At 37.6% G+C, this 19,949-nt stretch overlaps 1 protein-coding gene and 1 pseudogene across 2 annotated transcripts; both read right to left on the bottom strand.

Annotated features, from left to right (window-relative positions):
• Positions 1–88: 88 nt before the first annotated feature.
• On the bottom strand, positions 89–17,568 carry LOC102224081 (sodium-dependent neutral amino acid transporter B(0)AT2-like). 2 transcript variants are annotated; one of them, XM_023348747.1, is made up of 12 exons: positions 17,122–17,568; positions 10,763–10,982; positions 10,474–10,631; positions 8,036–8,162; positions 7,785–7,960; positions 7,495–7,605; positions 7,158–7,399; positions 6,874–7,051; positions 5,457–5,658; positions 4,566–4,725; positions 4,280–4,442; positions 89–3,128 (listed from the first exon to the last, which is right to left on the bottom strand). In XM_023348747.1, the coding sequence occupies exons 1-12, from the start codon at positions 17,122–17,124 to the stop codon at positions 2,775–2,777; spliced, it is 2,094 nt and encodes a 697-aa protein (XP_023204515.1). In that variant the 5' UTR covers positions 17,125–17,568; the 3' UTR covers positions 89–2,774. The 2 variants fall into 2 exon arrangements, with proteins under 2 accessions (XP_023204515.1, XP_014327246.1); XM_014471760.2 differs by lacking the exon at positions 17,122–17,568 and adding an exon at positions 13,503–13,643.
• LOC111611741 lies at positions 12,971–13,151 on the bottom strand (annotated as a pseudogene).
• Positions 17,569–19,949: the final 2,381 nt, after the last annotated feature.

Below are 19,949 nucleotides of genomic sequence, written 5' to 3'. Positions count from 1 at the left end.
AAATGAAAGCAAGAATTACAATCTCAAATTCTTGGAATGATGATGTAGATGTTGACTTTTCAAAAAGGAGCCTTAGCTGGAACAAAAATGTGTTTTGTCAATTGTTTTAATCTGTTTTCACATTCAAGGGCGCTGGGGGAATTTGATTTGTTTCTGCACATTGTGGTGCAGAAACACTTTCATTATTGAGCACAACACCACTGTACATGCATAAACTTGTGTGATCTTCCCAGGTAAAACCAAAGGTAAAATAAAGTTGCTGTCTTACTGTCACGTTTTTTTTTTTTTATTTCAAAAGCAAACCAATTCAGAAAACATGCACTCAAATCATCCTGATCTCACGGAAAAACACAAAACAGAGATGAAAACTGTTGCTGCTGGTTATCTTTTTTCAAAGAAAGACTTCTCAGCAGAACAATCCCTTGTAAAAACGATGAAATCACTAGTTTATTAATGTTACATTCATTTTCCGAACAAGGCTACGAAAAAAATAAGGTATCACTCAATACTGAAGAAAAATGATGGCGTTCCCCTGCAATTTGTATTTCTGAAACAAATGCATGAATATGTCTAATTATGCAAATGAGTCTGCAGATAACAACAGGTGAAACAATAGAAAGGAAAATGTTTTTTTTTGTTTCTATAAATTGGCTGGACAAACTATTTAGGAAGGCTGGATAAGAGAAAATTACAGATTGACCAATGAGGCAAAAGTCAAAGCTCCAGCAACATGCATTGAAAACAGAAAAGCCACCAAAGAAATGAAAGACAGAAGGTTCTGGTGGATTAAAGAGAAGCTGTGGATACCTGGATAAAAGTTTTGTTCTGAGTCATAAATCTTGTTTTGCAACATTCCAAAGAAACACAGAAAAACCGAGAAAAAAAGAACAAACAAGCACATTTCTCACAGTTAGTGTTCTGCAACAATGTTGGGTTATTTCAGTTTGTTGATGATGAAATAATTTCCCCATTTGATAACGTATCTCTCTGCTGAGCTAAGAGCGTTATAGTCGTTCTCCTGGAAGGCATGTCGACTTAATATAGCCAGCAAAAAGTCCAGTTTTCATTTCAACAGAAAATGCCTAATACTGAAAAAAGTGTTTTGTGTGATTTGTCAAAAATTAGACAAAAATATTGCAACTACTGCTACCAACAGATATTTAAGTTTTAAAAAGTTACTTTCACAACCACTGAGACATCAGATCACTGCATTTATATGTCTTTGTTAACCAGATGCCAGAGACAGAGCTGGAATGTTTCCACTGGCTGTTTGGAGCAGAGTAGCTGCTGCACACTACTGATCAGCTGGCTGAAAGGAGGCTGCTACCATGCTGTATAGCCTACAGGAAAAATAAATTCAGCTGTTTGTGGATCTATTAAACAAAAAGGTAAACGAATGAGAATGAGCAGGTATACTTGAACACTACAGATAAAGGTAGTGGCTGGTAATAAGGTATTTCTAATAAGTCTGTGTATTTTAATAAAATATCAATAAATACATATCATAAACCTAATCACAATTGTCAACAGTATTTAGAATACTTTGTATTAATAATAATAATAATAATAATAATACTAATATTTTGTATTATTTTAGCAGTAGTAGGAATAACTCTTGTTTTCCTGTTTTAAATAAAAGCAAAACATCCTGTTGTCATTTTTGCATAACATTTTTGTGAAGACACTTTGATACAATAAAGTGTATTTTGGTATTTTGGGTCAAGGTTGTGAAACGGTGGCTCAAAGAGACTGAGCTAAAATAATGTTTCACATTAGTGAAATATATTCTTTACAGAATTGAAGTTGTTAGAAAGGCCAAAAGAGGTGCAACAAAACATAAAGTTCTTAATCTGATAGGATGAAAGAAATTGATTTCTTTCATCAACATTGATTAATTCTGATTAATTTGTTTTTCATTTACTTAACCCAGAATGTCACTTTTTAAAAAATTTTTATTTAACCTGTTAAATAAAATAGTTTTATTTCATATCTGCGACTCATTTTCAACAACAAATTAAAACAACTGACTCTAGTTACTCTTTTGAAATAGGCTGTATGTGTGGTTTGTTTGCTGCTCATCAGTTTGGGTGTCAAATGCCCAGGTGATGTGACTCAGCGGTCCAGTCACCTGGACAGAACCAGTCAGTCAACCTCGTATTGTTCAGGAGACAGAATCCTCCCTGAAGCAAAAGGTGAGTAAACCCCAAGCTATCAAAGTAAAGTTTGATCTTTTTCCTGCCAAGATGTTAAAATGTGCAGCTTCATTCTTTCAACCTCTCTAGTCTGAAAACACTGATTACAAAAATCAAAACGGTTAAATCCCCGTCCAGTTTCACACAGACACACCAACACCACTATCATACGCAGACATGCAAACATCACAGTTTCTCAAAGTATAGTTTTTCTTGCAAACTAAAGCCTTATTTATCTAAAAACATATTCTTCATAGCCGATTGGTGGCTTGATTGACCACCAGCTCAGTTATGACTCCCACATGAAGTTTAGATGGTCAAAAGAATTTGCATCTTTCTCTTCAGTCAGTTTAAATGTGGTTCAGAAAGTGGAGTAGGGAACCACATGGAGGAGTTGGATTTCATTTTTAAATACTTAAAATGATTTTGACTTATTGACATACATTTTTGAATAAAGATATAAAACAAATAATTCTTCTGACGAAAAAAAAAAATACTGTAACAGACTGTTCTCACTTTAGTCTATACTGCTCTCTCCTTTTCTCATCACAGTCCAAAATCTGATCAGCTTGAATATCCCCCTCACACTCCCGTGTCTTCCTCCTCTTCTTCTTCCCCTTCCTCCTCCTCCTGCTGTGGAAGGAGCCGGTACTGCTCGTTGCCCACCGGCAGGAAGGAAGTCCTGGGACGAACCCCGTCTTCCTCACAGGGGGCCGGATGTGAGTTGGAGTCCAGCTGATCGGTGGAGTTGCACTTGGTGTACAGCTTGCGGTGCACCTCGGGGCCGGGGCCCTCCTGGGGGGGGACGTCGAGGGCGGAGCGCTTTTTCAGCACGGAGTGGATGTAACCGATGGGCACAGGAAGGCTGGCGAACACGATGAGCAAGACGATCATAGCCAGGGCCCAGCCTGGGTACTCCAGTGTCATCTCAGAGGCCTGGAAAGTCAAACAGCACAGAAGAGGATGAAGAAGATTGCACTGGAGTTAATACTAAGGTAAAAAAAAAAAAGGTTTGTGAAGCTCTACATTTATTGAACAGTGAATTTTTATCTTTCAAAAAAGATTCATTGATAGATTTATTTATTGAAGTTGATTTATTAATGATAATTAATTATTAATAACTAATAAAAAGTATTATTATTTTGAATTATTAATAATTAATTAAGTAGAATCCCTCTATCTTATATATTTAAAACAGAAAGAGTGACATATTTGAAGTTTGTATTCCTGTTATTTCTCATATTACCTTATGAATAATATAAACGCAACATTCAGTTTCTCAGAAAATTAGATAACAGACTTTACACATTAACACATTAACAGCAAGAACAGTCTAATTGACAGTTGTTGAGCAGAAAGTTAGGAACAAGCTCCAATAGGAGGGAAAGTTACGTGAGGCTGCATCCAAGAATATTAATGGAGCAGAAGAAAAAAGTGTGGGAGATTTAGGAGAGTTTCAACGGTGCAGACAAGCTGAAGGACGCTATTACAGCAACCTGGGCTTCCATTACACCTTTTCTACACCCCATTTTCTACACACCCAACCAAGTATTGACTGAAAATACTGTAGATGTGTCAGACATACTTTTCAGCAGATTAACGTCTCAAGTAACTTTCTATGAATCCGGTGTTCCTATTAGAAATATAACAGAAATAAAATCTATCAACTATATCTCAGTATGTACTGAATTTAGACAATATATTAAGTTTGTTTTAAAAATAAATGAACAGTATTTTGTTTAATTCCGATACATTTATATTCAGGTAAAGTAGCTGTAAGACATTTTCCATGAAGCGATGAGACAACTGGTCTGGGGTAACATCCGTTCCCAGGTCTAAATCGGACTGAGCTGGGTTTCACTTTTACATATGTCAGGTCAAAGGTCACGATCCCACCATGAGCTAAACTCAAAGGAGCGTGCAGAGAAAGCCTTCAATAACGTCTCTTTAGTACTGACACGTTTCTCATTTCTTTACATTTTGAATAGAACTTGACTGACATTCTGGGTTGTAATTGTTAAAAAAGACCAAACAAACTTTAGCCTTAAATATTTTATAATATGTCTGATTGAAAAGGCAAGTCTTACTGCGGTCTGATTCCAGGCGGTGTACGTGGGTCCCTTGAAAACCATTCGCAGTAAACTGGCAGCCAGGAGACCAACCATTGCCAGCAGACACACGTATTTCCAGAGATATTTGTACACCACCGGAGGGCGCCACTTGAGCATGAGTTCAATATCATCCAGGAAACTGCAGAGATAGAAAACATTTCACAAAGGTGGCATTTTTGTTCAAGTAAGGCAAAAATTATCATAAAAAAAGAAGGACAAAGATTTTAGTCAAGTGTTTTTGCAACCAATTTCTGTCTCTTACCGATCTGTGCCATAAACCCATGCCACACTGATTGTTTCGAAAATCACAACAATAACAAGTGGTAGGGTTGCAGAGTAGTCGTCAAACATCATCACAAAATAATTGCCAGATCGCTGGGTGAACAATAAACCAATTATGAACCCCAAAGCACAGCTGAACACTGAAAAACAGGAAAAAAAACACAATAAGACAACTATCTAAGCACAACAAAAAACATTTAATACAATATTTATTCACTTATATTGTTTAACTTGCTGTTATTTTATTTTTATACGTACACTGCTGTTGAAAATACACATTCATTCAACCTTTTTAGATTTTGTCACATTACAACCAGAAACCTCAACGTATTTTATTACATAGATTAAATTTAAAAGACCAACACAAAGTGCATATATGTAAAGTGGTAGAAATGCAATATATATGTGGTAGCTTTCAAACCAGTCACATATAAAAATCTGAAAAGTCTGGAGTGCATTTGCTTTAAACCTCCTTTACTCTCAATTGCTCCAAATATATATGATGATGATGTCACAGAAAAGTAACATACCCGGTAATAATGAAGCAGAAGACTTTGAATGCAACCATACTAAGCACTGTTTAAAACAGAGAAACTCACAGACCTGACACCAATAAGACACAAGATTTGAAAATGTATTCTCCATCTCAAAAAAATATAATCTTATTTTTACTTCACAATCAAAAGTGTATAAGTCCAATAAGATACAAAACAAGTATGTGGTTGTAATGACATCAAATGTGGAAAAGTTCAACTGGAACCTCATACATTTTGCTGGAAAGGCCTGTATTTTTAAATAATGTTCAACAATTCATTGTAATCCCTGCTTGGCTCACTGTGCACACTGAGTATTTGAGGATGTGTTGTAGTACCGGTGAGGATGGTCCGATGGCGGCCGAGGAGTTTAAAGTTGTCCATGAGAGGCGTGAGGATTCCCTGCATGGTCCCGAACATGGTGCTCAGGCCCAGGTTGAGGAGCATCAGGAAAAACAGCGTGGACCAGAAGGGGCTGGCCGGGAAGAGGGCCATGACTTCAGTGAACGCTATGAATGCCAGGCCCGTCCCCTCAACGCCCTGCGCAGACACAAAGAGGAGGCTGCAGAGAGACTGAAACTGTACACATTATACTGAATATTCCTCCTCTTTGTTTTACTTTATAGATTTTTTACACAACATAAACACTGGGAGATAACATGATCTCCTCTGTTTCTATAAAAGCATATAGTATAATATTTGTATCAGTAACACAAGCCTCCTGCAAGCAGCATGTTCTTATAGCTCCTATTTCTCATCCATGATTTCTCAACACTAATTTTTTCTATCTTTACTGCTTTACCTCAACGCACATTTATGTGCTTCTATTATTACATCTGATCTACATCAAACCAAGATAGGAAAACTGTACGAACCACTGACTGATAAGATACATACATACATTTACCTACCAAGTAGTGTATTTCATACAGTATTTTAAGTGAATTCTTTATCAAATCTGGTATATAAGGCATTAAATATACATGTTATAACAGCATTTATTATTTCAGAAGACAAAACCTAAGTTAAGTGTGCCATGGCTCACTTTATGCAGCAATTTTATTTCCTGATTTTGATTTGTTCATCCATAAGTATTTTTTTTAATTTAATGATTTAAAAAAATTATTAAATTAAAATAAGTTTAATTTTAATTTCCCAATTTTGATTTGTTCATCCATAAGTATTTTTCTAAATTTAATGATATAATAAATGTTATTTTTACTGAATTGGTAAGTAGATGAATTTATTATCACTTTTTAATACTTCTAAGAATGCTTAAGGAAACTGGAAAGGTTTTTGTGTTTTGCCTGCTTTCATTTTTCTCTAATTGTTTTTTGTTATATCTTTATATAATAAGGTTAAACTACATAACACAACAGTTGACACCAAGTTTTGGCCTGATTCTGTCTTTTTTTAATGTCTATAAACTTTTTAGAAGTTGTATAAAAATATTTTCATCTGAAAAATGTTAACTGGATCTGGTTTCACCTGTATATGGAGATTGGAGATCGTTTTCTTTCTTATTATTTATACTGTTCAAACTTCTATGTTGTCAAAGTAAACAGAAATAGACCAAAGAGGTAAAATATTCCCATCCAGTTCATTTTCTCTGTTTCTGATTGCATTGACATGAGGTCAGATAATAGCGCACAGAAGTTCATCAGCACCAACACTAATATGGACAAATTTTCAAAGCAGTATATTTATTATTTGTTTATGATATGCTGAGTTGAGTTTATTCATTCTGAGCGTTACCTTGTTCATCTCCTCCTCCAAATTGCAGTCAGTGAACTGACCCAGTGTGGAGCCGTGCTCATGGTACCACTGTCTGTATTCAGGTAAAGACACAGAGTTCGGATCCGTAACGTTGAACGAAGGCCACCAGTGCTGGCTGGATCCATTAGAGGACATAAGATTTAACACACCAAGATTTCTAGAAGAGGTTGAGATAAAGGAACAAATATTAAGAAGGCGGTTTTTATGAGAAGACAATAAAATGGTGTAAGTGAGATTGAAACATTACCCTTAGGTATACATACTCAGCAACGCAATGTAGGGCGATGGTTTTGGCCCGGAAACCCAGCACCACGAACACCACCAGTGAGGCCAGCACAGATGTCATAAAGTTGATGCTGGAGACCATCAGGGCATCCCTGTGGCAGTTGTTGTGGACTGGATTGTAGGAGGAATATGCGATAACAGAGCCATAGCCCAGACCCAATGCAAAAAACACCTGAGTAGCTGCCTGGCGCCACACCTGTACGTTCCCCCAAATCTCAAGCTGTGAAATATTACAGAAGATCTCATTGAAAAAAACGACCCTATTAGGTTTCTTAATACAGATTTTCTAGAACTAAACATATCTTGCCTGCTTACTTTGGGATAAAACATGTATGTGATTCCATCTATGGCTCCATCCAATAACGTCCCTCTGATGAGGAAAATGAAGAGCACCACATAGGGAAAAACTGAGGAAAAGTACATCACCTAAGGTGAGAAGAAACATAGAAAGATTTATTTCCAAGAATATTACTTTTCTCTCAAAGCATCCAGATTTATCCAGCTGGCCATTAGTGCTCACAATGAAAATATGTCCCTGAAAGTTTTACTGTTCCTTAAAACACTTAGTGATGATGTAAGGATTGTTGACGTTGGTGTTCTCTCACCCTTGCAGAGGATTTGATGCCCTTGATCATAGCCAGCGATACGATCGCCCAAGCAGCCAGTAAGCATCCCGTCATGATGGGGTTAAACTCTCCAGATTCCTCTATCGAATTGGTGATGTTCAGCGCTTTCCTGAACCAGAAATACTGCGTTGGAGAGCTACTCGCACATTCCTTTACTGTTCATTGAAGACAGACAACAGTTTAGGTGCTTACATGACATGTTTGATTAAACGTCTCTGTTATGCTCATACCTGTTTCATTGGTGCCTACTTCAATCGGGCACTGTTCCCACGGCAAAGGATACTGGAAGGAATTTCCCAAGTAGAAAAGACTCCATGCAATGATGACATTATAGTAAAGAGCTACATAAAAACAAACCTGAGGAAGAAGAAAAATGCCTTAAATTATGACTGTTTAACTGTGAACTTGAACATGATTAATACGTTGTGGGAAAAGTATGCTAGACTGCTAGGAATAAAGTGGTCCTAAAAGGGCTTTTCGTTATTTTCAAACACAAGTTAATTTAAAATCTTCTTTAGACTTTGACTGTTTCAGTAACTCAATATTTGGTATCAGATGCATTTATAGGAATGCTCCGTTATGCGTGTTTAAGTGCTGTAGCAATCATTCAGGTGCAATATAAAAGGTAAAGCAATGTTTCAAATCAACTTAGCAAAGAACCAAAGTCTTTGCACCTTCATCCCAGCAGAAAACCACAGACATGATCTATTTAATTAAATCTATCAAAGTATCAGAGAAAACAGCGCTTGCACATGTAAATGAACATTCCCAAACTTAAAACTTCAAGAGCTTAACTAAAAAATAATTTATTTGCTATGGATAGTTTTTCTAATTTGACATTTTCTTTTTTTTTTAGATTTACCCATTTACCACACTTTAAAGGCATGCATTGCACCAAAGTCACTATGTTAGTCACAAAGAGGTGAGAGATCCTCATTCCTGTTGTGAAGGCAGCAAAACAACCTTTTATTCTAATTTTGGCTATGAACAAATGAACAGAAACTAGACTGAGATATGTACAAACCCAGTGATCAATGAGTCAAATCAAAAAAGAATAAATGCACTTCACTGAGCTGCTGTACTGCTGGACATTTTTCCACTGAGGTTCTGCCCTCACTGCGCTTGTGGGGGGTCATGTGTCTCTAAAGGCTGTTCTCCCTGGAGCCAGACACTCCTGGAGTAATGCTAGAAAAGGTCAGCGACATGAACAAATAGACGGATAAGTGGGAAAGTTTTACACCGTGTGTTTACGAGTCTATGAACTGAACTAAGGACTGACTTTGGTGATAAGGTCAATGGTGAAGAATTAGTTGTTTCATTTAAATCCATTTTTAAAAATAACGGTTCCTGCAGAAAAATGCCGTTTTACATATACATTCATTGTTTAGCTAGAACAGACCTTTTTTAATTGGAGCCTTTTTTTTATTAATTAGGATTAAAATTTTTAATTTTAAAAAATTTATCAAAAAAATAACTCAAAGTTGTTTAAAAACCTAAAAAAGTACAGCTTAAGTTGAGCAGATTTTTCTTAAAGATGTACAAATCCCTAAGAAAGCATTCCTCTGCGTCTTATGTATCAGTTGATTGAATTTACAAAGACATTCTAAAATGTAGTCAAATAAAATCAACAAACTGCCTAAAAGTGATTGTTAAAGACATTTTTAGTCCAAACGCCGTGACTTAAATTAGAATGTGCTGTCAAAATAAACACCATGTTGTAGCCATCAACCAGTTTCCAACACCAGTTTGAGCAAAGCAGACCCATTCCTCACGCTCCGTTGTGACATGTTTGATGGTTTTCTTGAACATCTGAGGTCAAACCATAAAATCTAAATGAGATTAAGATTCAGGTTTTGATTTTGACCAGAACTTTCCATTCCTTGACTCCAGTCTGTCCTTGGTGGACTTATTGGTATGTTTTTCGTCATGGTTCTCCTGTAGACTCCAGCTCTGCCTCATATTTTAACAGATAGCCTCGTATTTTCCTCAATATTTGATACACATTGTGGAGGTGACCAGGTCCTGCTGCAACAAAGTATCCCAAACCATGACACTTCCACCTAAATGCTTGTTTGTTTCCAAATCCATATATACAACATTGCAGGAAAAAAAATTAAATAGGGGAACCTTAATGTCATTGAGAAGCAATTAAAATTGCACATCTGTGTCAAAACACATAGCAAATGTAATTTACTGGATTGAAAATGAGGTAAAAAGCAAATGAAAATAATTGAGTTATATAAAAAAAATAATAATTTCTATCGTAACATTTTACATACTACTATGTATTCTCTTTGGGCTGTGAAGTTGCCTTGTCTTGTCTGCATAGGAAAGTGTTACACAACAGCCTGACAGGAAAAAGCTACAGCGATCTGCTCTGCTCTCAAGTTACAGCATGAAATGAAATCACCACCATCTCTAAGCATATACACACTACCTCGACTGATCAAAAGAGAGTTGAGTACCCGTGGGACAAAAGAAACACTACAAGCTAATCAGCAGAAGACATTATTATTTAATCAGACCAATCTCGGCCCTTCCCTTTGAATATTATTATCACCGATCAATAATCCTTCAACTACCACATGCAAACAGCAAGTACAGTAAGCGGGATTTTCCAGCTTCCACATGACTTTTACATGCCTCAACCTAAAGGAGCAACACTCACCACACAGCTGGAGTAGCCGATCCCCACCAGTTTTGGGGAGATGTGCTTCCATACGCCAATGCTTCCCTGTCGAATACTTTGGCCAGCTGCCAGCTCCATAAAAAACAGGGGGACTCCCACAATCAGTAAAAGAAAAACATACAAAAGCATGAAGGCCCCTGGAAGAATTGAAAGAAGAAAGATGAAATGACTGTTTCCTTTTCATTTAACAGCAAGATTTAATGTTGAAATGCCTGAAAGGTTTGCTATGTTTAACACCAGAGTATTTTCTTTATTGAAAGACCTTTACCTCCTCCATTTTGGTGGCAAAGGTATGGAAACCTCCAGACGTTCCCCAAGCCCACGCTGAAGCCGACCTGAGCCAACACATACTGGATTTTAGAATCCCAGGCCGGTCGATCGTCATCATTCGGCCCTGTTGGGTCAGGACTGGTTGCAAGCTGGACCTCAGACTGGCCCTCTCCCAGCCAGGTTCTCTCTTCACTGGAATCAAGAGTGGGCTTCTCCATCTAATCAAAACCAAAGGAAGCAGAGTCATAAATCTAAAGGATATCAGTCCAGTTTAAGTCAAATACAACACCCTCCACATGTACTGGGATTCCAGGCGAAGATGTCTAAAAAGTCTTGAAATAACTTAGTCTTTTCTTGCAGTAACTCACATTGGAAAATTAAGAAGAATCTACCCTTTAAGTTGAGAACATTTATTCATCCAGCGTTTTAAAAAAATCACCAGTGCATCCCTAACCAGTCATGTGAAGGAATTGTCCAGGTAGGACAGAATAATGCTGATTTTCTCAAGTCAAGAAGTAGTTACAGAAAAATACTTCTTGTCTAAACCGTCATATATTTACAATCAGAGCAACAACTACCAAAACCGGCACAAGGATCCAAATTTGAATTGAAACAAAGCACAGGGAAAATAATTGGAGTGAAGGTCCAGGAAAAAGAGGCATCTTGTGATCATCAAGTCCCCATAAAAACCATTAGACAATGTCTACATGCTCAACCTTATGTCTGGAAAGCAGGTTAAAATACAGCAGGCATCTTCTGTCCTTGCATGACGGACATAAAGTTTTATAAAGTTTTTGTAAGATTATTTTTGCAACAAAACACACCACTAAAGCACCTCAAGCTCACCTCATGAGGCCAGTATTTTACTCAATTAAAGGTGGGGCTGTCAAAAAAATTGTGAAAATTTTCCACAGCAATCAAAGAATGTGTTACATATCAAGAGCCATTTATTAATCTGTTCTGACAAACCGGCACCTTTAACCTCTGATATTTCATTTTCTGTCAACTATGCTCCTGCAGTTAATGTTGATGTCCAAAAATCTTGGCTTATCTTAGTGAAGATCTCCAAAGTTATTCAGAAATGAATCAGATCCATCCACTGTAAAGGAATACATCATCAATAGATGTGCCAACTGGTCCAAACCTGATCAACCTTGTAAATTTAGCTCAAGATAACGTCGATGGCTGTTGGTGTCAAAGTCCGCGACCCCAAACATTCAGCTCATGTTTGACTTGCTTGGGAAGTGTGCCAGGAAAAAGTTTGAACCCTCCAAAAACAATATGGGAGCTTGTCAGTGAACCTACAAAGGAGGACTTTCTGAAACTTTGAGTTCCTGGAGAGCGGCAAAAACAACACAGAGAGAAGAAACATCTTAACCTTGAGGTATGCAAGACTGAAATGCTTTTGATTTAGAGCTGCTTTTACAAACACGTTTTAGCGGCGTACATGCATGGCTGCATGGTGTTTATGTACAATAAAACATCTCTATGGTTTATCAACTTAATGTACAAGAACTGAAAAATCTAATTTTACTCGGTCAGATTTTCTCTGACACAACATGTATCACATGATTGATAATAAACACGTATCTTTTAATTATCGTTTTATATACTGTACACCGAGGTGCCTCTTTGCCAGGTCTCCTTCGAAAAATAGATTTCATCTAAAGGGACTTGATGGTAAAATAAGGATTAAATAATAAAAAAATAAATTAAATGTCAAGCTTGAAAGCCAAATATTAAGTTATGAGTTTGTACGGAGCAGGCTGACTCAGTTGATTGTGTGATATTCCTGCCCTCTCTTCCAGAGCCTTTTTGTTCCTCATTGATCAAAACCTGGTTTCACTTTGGGGACAAAAGTTATTGAAAAGATTCTGAGTGTGGTTTAATCTATTTTACTCCAAATAGACGGGTAATCTGACAAAAATCAAGCTCCTCTGCCTTCTGATGGTTCTGCTGTTATCTGAGCAAATTCACTGCTCTGTTAGAAACAGCCAGTGACAATCAAGGGGAGGGCTTTAGCGCTGTAAATCACTCTCATGTATGAGCTGCTCTCAGCCTTCCCCTGCTACAGCTGATTCACCACAACATAGGTTGCCATGAATGCTCAGTCTAGTTCGCATGGCCACTGTGGATAAACGGTTTTCCTGGAACAGTACGTTGTTTCTCCACCATCCAACATTAGCACATCATTATGCATGAACAGGAAGGATGCACCGATCCTGGAAGCATTGCAATACCAGGCTGATGTGTGGAGCGGATGGAGTAATAAGCCCTGTTCCATCTCCCTCTTCCATGAATCAATTTAATATGCAACATCTGTATCAGACATTAAACTGATAAGAACAGAGACATTGCCATGTTTAGAAATTATCCCTACACACAGTCCAGACAGTTGTTTTACTCTACTGTGCTTAAACACAACAATCATCTATTATTTTTATCAAACCACACCAATGAAATTTAGTCAAAACTTTTAAAAAAGGTGCAAAAAAGACTACTAATTTAAATTTAGTAGATTTAAACTACTGCAACAGACTGGCGACCTGTCCAGGATGTACCCCGCCTCTCGCCCGGAACGTTAGCTGAAGACAGACACCAGCACCTCTCCCGACCTCACTAGGGACAAGGGTGTTAGAAAACGGATGGATAGATGGATGAATTTAAACTAGAGACAGGCTCAAACCTCAAAGTCAGCTTTAAATTGAATATAAAGAGTATCACATGCAGCAGCTCACTTATGAGCGGCTGAATCTCCCTGCTGAACGTCCGCAGCTCCAGTCAGCTCAGATGAGCTAAACGGATTAACACGACTCAAGCCGGCTTCGGGATTTCTGAGCCAGATGGTTTACAAGCCCCCTTTTGTCGGTATCAACGAGTCAGAATGGAAAATTACAAGAGGCGCATGACCCAGAAGGCCTGTTGAAGAAACACAGCCAGATAGGGCAGGTGTGTTCAGAAATAAATACACACAGGCAGAGGAGAGTGAGACTGTGACAAAAATATTCATATACGAGTAGAGAGGAGGGGACGGTAGGCTAAGAGCAGCCATTCACTGAGTGGGAGCAGGAGGAGAGAGTCTGTTGGGAGGTGTTGGCTTTGCATTGGTTGGGATTGTGGGTGGTGCTGAGGTGCACAAGAAGGCCATGAAGTAGGAGAAGCTGGGAAAAACGGGGTAAGAAAAGCTGTGGTTGATTAATATCAAAACTTAAAACTCATAATGCTGGGACCTAAAAATTAAGGTACAAGATGTAATTCTGTACAAATTACAAGGTATACCTCTTGTAGTTCCCATAGTTAGTAACATTTATTAGAATTAGAGCAAAATAAAACATATAGTGCACTAAAACAAAAACTGAGATAGGGTTTTACTTGAACTAGGGGAGCACCAATTTATCGGTGCAGATTTCTTTAATTTTGGAAGATTGGTGATCAGCCGATTTTTACATGTGAAGCTGATCTTATCCACCGATCGTATCTAGCTTGGCAAAGGTCTGAGAATCAACCACTGTCCTCTTTTGCTCTCCGGTGAGAAAGGTTTGACTGACAGACCGGCCCACCAAGTTATAATTGCACATTTATCATTAACAATAGTGACCCCATTGTTGCCAACTCAACAACTTTCTTGCTATATTGAGCAACATTTTAGACAAAAGAAAACTGGTATCGACCAAAATCGGAATCGGCAGGTTAAGATCGGTAATTGGTGATCAGCCAGAAGACTGCAGTCGGTGCCCCCTTAATTTGAACCAGTACTCATGTTTTTATCATTCTTAAGTTTTCATATAGATGTTCAAAAATACACATGTGTGATTCAGATAGTAAAAATAATTCAGACTGACTGGTAATCGAAAAATATAATAAAGTGTCGATCTGGTTCAGTTTCAAAACTAAACGTCCAGTTTGAACTCAACAAACCGCTAAACCTGCAGTCCTAGACTCTGACTGTAATGTAAAACAACTGGAACGTATTTCTTTTCACTTTTCTATAATTGGCTAACCCTAAATTACACTTTTCCCAAGGGTCTGTTTCCCCCTGCACACCAATCCCACGCCCACAGAGTCACACAAGCTTCCACAAAGAGCGCTGGTATATTTCTGTTTCTGGTGAAGTGGGAGCTTTCTGTAGGTAGAAAACAGGTGACCACAACTCTGAGCCTAATCCAACCTGCAGAACTCAAGCTGTAAAAACCTTCCTATCAGTAGAAACTGGATTGTTTTGGGACGGTTCTCTTAAGCATCAATACGACAATGACAAGAAAAGCAGCTTTATGAACATTAGATTTTTGTCCTGATGACCCACACTTCCCTAAATTTATACAGTAAACAAACATGTACTTTGCAAAGAAGAAAGTCTCTCAGGGGAACCTACACAAAAACATGTGACCGTTTTAATTTAAAGGATAAACTTGTGGTTGGGGGTTGTGCCATTTATGGATCCTCAAGGATTTTGTCAGCTTAAGATATTCAGTTTTTTTTGTCTTTTCATGGTAGAAATAGCTGTAGCATGGAAATATCAAGGTCTTCTATAAACCCCTTGATACCTGGAAGAACCCTTCCTAACTTTTGAACTTTTTGATGTTTGTTGTGACCTCAAACTTCAATTTATTCTCGCAAATAATTGGAAAGTTAAAGCAACCCATGGAGCGCACTTGTTAAAATGGTACATGTCTTTCATTTTTTTAACCAATCAAAATCTTAAAAGCACAGTGTGTCTTTGAATACAGCTCTACTGAGTCAAAGCTTCGTAAAACCACATTTTACTACAATTACAGCTTGTCTTTTGGTGGGTATGTCTCTACTGTTTCATTGTAACTCTTGTTGTATGTTAGTGTTGCTGGAAAGTGAACCTCCAGCCTGTTTATTTAGACAATAATGTCTTGCTGTCTTAAAAGGTGGAACATGACCTAACACTGCTTAAAACTTTCCCAAAACTTTCTCCCTTATCTATGCTCCTTGGTCTTCAGGCTGCTGCTTGTTCACTAATGTTTTTTTTTACAAATCCCCTCAGGGATTTGACACAGAACATCTGTGTTTATAATGAGATTAAATTACACACACATTTGTACTCAATTTAACAACCAGGGACTTCTGAAGGCTCTCTGAGCTGGCATTTTCATATTTTTATTCCCCAAAACGGTTTATTTGTGTTGATCTTTAATTTAAAAATACAAATAAAATATTTTTACATCTGTGGAGTTAACATAACAAGCTGAAAGGGTTTGTGCAGCATATGTACTTCTGCCAGGTGCTGTAGATACTACACACAGTTCTTCGTGTCATGATTAGAGTCATGCCGATTGATTTCCCCCCCTTGTGCCTATTTGAGGACTTGGGTCAAAAGCAAGTCCCACTTATCAGGAAATTGGCTAAGGTAGTGCATACATTAAGCCTACTTTCAAGTCAGCCGCCGTGAAATCAACAAGCAAATCTGCAATGTCAGCGAAAGTGAGGCATTAAGTCATCTTAGCACACAAAAAAAGTCAAAAGCCAAAATCAGTCATGAGATATCTATCTATTTTAAAATTGCAGAATAAAAACTACATTGTAAACAATATATTGTTGACTGAGGTGTGAAGCATGAGGCACAAACTTTGTTTACCAAGTCATTGGAAAAAGTTTTTGCATGTGTTAAACCAACAGTATGTATACTGTATATACATAAGATCCTCTTTCCCTGAACATTACATAACATAACTGTCAATCATGAATGCACACGCCCACCTACATTTTACGCTATTGCTCGTTGAAGATACCTTCAGCTGCTGCACATATTACTGTAAATAATAAAAATGTGTATTTAATTTTCTTCACATTTTTATTTTTAAATGTCTAAAAGTAACAAGACCGATTAAAAATAATAAAGATGAGGTTTTAGTAACAGATGTTAGCCTGAATTTCAGGGTATTTACAATCAAATAAATATGCAGGACGTTATGTAAGTAATTTGATTATATCAACCAGAACCCCCCCGAGAAGACAGCGCGGTATATAGACAGTATATAGATAGACAGAAAGAGCGCAAAATAGGTTCTGTTTCAACGTAAAACTTAGACAGGACTTCCTGCATTTGACTTGGCTGCAGCTGCAGACAGCTGCGTTTTGAAACATGCCGAAAAACATTTTTAGCACTTGGACAGTTTGCATAAAATGCACAGAAACTATTATCTATAGGGAGGTAACCCACAGAGTTAAAGCAACTCCTACAGTTATCTAACTGATGGAAAAGTTAGATAACTGTAAGTTAAGTGAGCAGTGATGACATTTTACTTTGGAAAACTGGGGCAGAGGGAGGTAGAACACTAAAGTCGCGTTTGTAGTGAGAGAACGCAAAACAACGCTGTGTTGTGGGCATACCATGTGAGAGAGAGCACGGCCCCCCAGAGGAGTAGAGTTTCCAGGAGTCCTGCTGCTGGTGTTGGTTTCTCTGCTCTTCTTCTCGCAAGGCTTCCCCGAGTCTCCTCTGTATCTTCAGGCTTCAGGCTTTTATCTGGGTAACACATGCGATTTGCTGACTGGGGAAACTTTCCACCGGGCAGTTTTGAGAAATTCAAGGGGTACTTTGGTGAGCTGGAACAAACTGTCGACTCAACCGTAAGAAGAAGAAGCGAAGGAGCGGCTCCAACAGCTGAGCCAATGGGGAGACCACGGGGGCTGAGCGAGCCGTCCCAAAAACGGAGCGGCGGGGCAGGACGACGCTGCAGAGGGGAGACTACTGCCGCTGCTGCCCAGCTGCATGAATTAAAGGGACTATGACCGCCTTACAGCCTGTTTCTGTCACACTCAGATCTTAATAGACGTGTGATTTACTGTACATGAATACATTAAAAATGTTTGATTATGAAATAAATATTTTGAATAAACATAACGAGTATTGCAACTAACAATAAACGGAAGCTACTTTTGACAAAACATCCCATTTTTAATCCATATTCTTTAATATGGATTAAAATCCTATTTGAAAAATTCGCATTTTGCACGATTTGGTCCTATTGTTTCTAAAAACAGCCCAAGTACTTATAAAACAACACCCAGCCATTTTTTTTGGCAATAAGTTAGTGTTTTCTTTGGTATCTGGAAATTTACCCATTTCAAAAACTTCTGGGATGTGACGTCACAAATCAACAGGCATAGCAACCCCAGCAGAACTCAGCCCGCCACCTAGCAACCCAAGCTGAGCTACAGGCATTTTTTTCATCTGGTATGTGCTTTACAATGGCTGCTGGAAAAGACATTGAGGGTTTTGTTATTGACTTACCAATCAGAAACCACTTGCTGCATTCTTGTTGCTTGTGCAGGAGGCTCTACTTTTGCTTTTCAAAGATGTACTGTTGCGTAATTGCACACCTGTTTGAGGTCATTTTCAGGTGTCAGAGAAAACGTTGGGCCAGCAGCAGCTTATTTGGATTTTAAAAAACAAGTGGTCACAAAACAGTTAATTCTGCAAGGAGGTCAAAATAGTCCAAACTGAGCAGATTAAAGTCTCATTATCTAAGAATAATTTTGTGCAAAACATACAGTAAACATGTTAATACCCATTTTTTTGGTTGTGAAACCAAATGTTGTTAAAGTTGTGATAAAACATGTTTGACTTTTTTATTAATTTTTTTTCCAGTGAATTCTTTGCTCTTAACATCAAATATTCCAACTGTTGCAAACTTGCAAATTATTATGAAGGATGGGTTACACTGTGCTTCTCAAGATAAACAAGAAATGCAAATAATAATAATAATAATAATAATAATAATAATAATAATAATAATAATAATAATAATAATAATAATAATAATAATAATAATAATAAAATAGCATTAAATGAAAAACTGCAAAAATACCAAAAGCAAGTAGCCAATGAAAAAGTACAATTAAAAGAAGAAAATAAGATCATTACTTCTTTGAATGTAGGTTCTCTAATCCAAACATAAACCAAACAACCTCTGGAAAAGCATGAATTTCCATCAGAAAAAAAAGAAAGAAAAGGCTAAGGGGCTGAAGAAGAAGAAGAAATCTGCAGCTGCACCTTCATTAGCCAACACAAAATATACCCTTTGTAGCTGGAAAAGAACAGATTTATGAGTTCTGCATCCCGATGTATAAACTGGAAAGCCTCTTGAATGCAAAAATTCAACAGTAGAAGTCAGAGGTCTGAGCTGAAACTCTAGTGTGAGTGGAACATAAAGAAAATCACAGGAATAAACTGGTTTTTTTCTCGCTTTCAGTTGCTTACATTTTATTAAACAAATGACAAATGTGGAGTCCTGTACAACATCTACTTGTAATTATGTTCCTTTGGTGTTTAAATCAATAGAATCCAACTAAAACTATTGTTTTAAGGTCAGTTAGCAATAAAAGTAGCAAATCTTGTTGGTCTTCCATATTGCAATTAAGGCAAGTTGAGACTGGTTGTGACTTTATTTGCATCCAAACACAACTTTAAATCTAAAAGGAGAGGATTTAAGGGGAATCATCAGTAATGAGGCTTACAGATGAAATTGAAGAACCTTTTATCAACTGTGACATTTGAAAAGCCTCTAACTGGGATCTGCTTTTGGTTATTGTTCTGACACAAAATTTCAGATTTCAATTTTAACATGACTTTGATAACGAATAACACAGTCCGATCTGTGTCGATGTGGTCATTCACTGATTTCCTCATTTGTTTGCATATATATTAATGTTGCTGTATGAAAACCTGATGCATTGCATTCCCAAAATGGCTATACTTTAATTTCCTTCCACGGGAGCCACCTCAGAGGGCCAAGCATGCGCTTCTCTCCAGGGATATAAGTTGATCAAGTTCAGCATGCGTCAGGCTCATGGTAAATGTTTCTCAATGACATAAAGCAACAAGGACAGAGAATTTCTCAATCAAAGCAATCTTTTAGACCCAACATCCACATTGTGGTTTTAAACACCCTGGGTGGGTATGATCAGGAGTCGTAGCATTAATTTTCATAGCTAGACATGACAACATGCTGCTCCATGTTGTCATGTCTCCAGGGTTGTGTAGTGTTTTTGTTCTTTTCTCATACCTCCTTTAGCCTTGTATAAACAACCTGAAGCTGTTCATTTCCTCCGGCAGCAGAATATAACAGTAACTTGGCAGTAGTTTAAATTAAGTGTAAAAGCTCTTCTTCTTCTTCTTCTTCTTCTTCTTCTTCTTCTTCTTCTTCTTCTTCTTCTTC

This window comes from Xiphophorus maculatus, chromosome 16, assembly GCF_002775205.1.
Source record: "Xiphophorus maculatus strain JP 163 A chromosome 16, X_maculatus-5.0-male, whole genome shotgun sequence".
Taxonomy (NCBI): Eukaryota; Metazoa; Chordata; class Actinopteri; order Cyprinodontiformes; family Poeciliidae; genus Xiphophorus; species Xiphophorus maculatus.
Note: the sequence above shows the minus strand (reverse complement) of the source record. Positions and strands in the feature narration are given on the sequence as shown.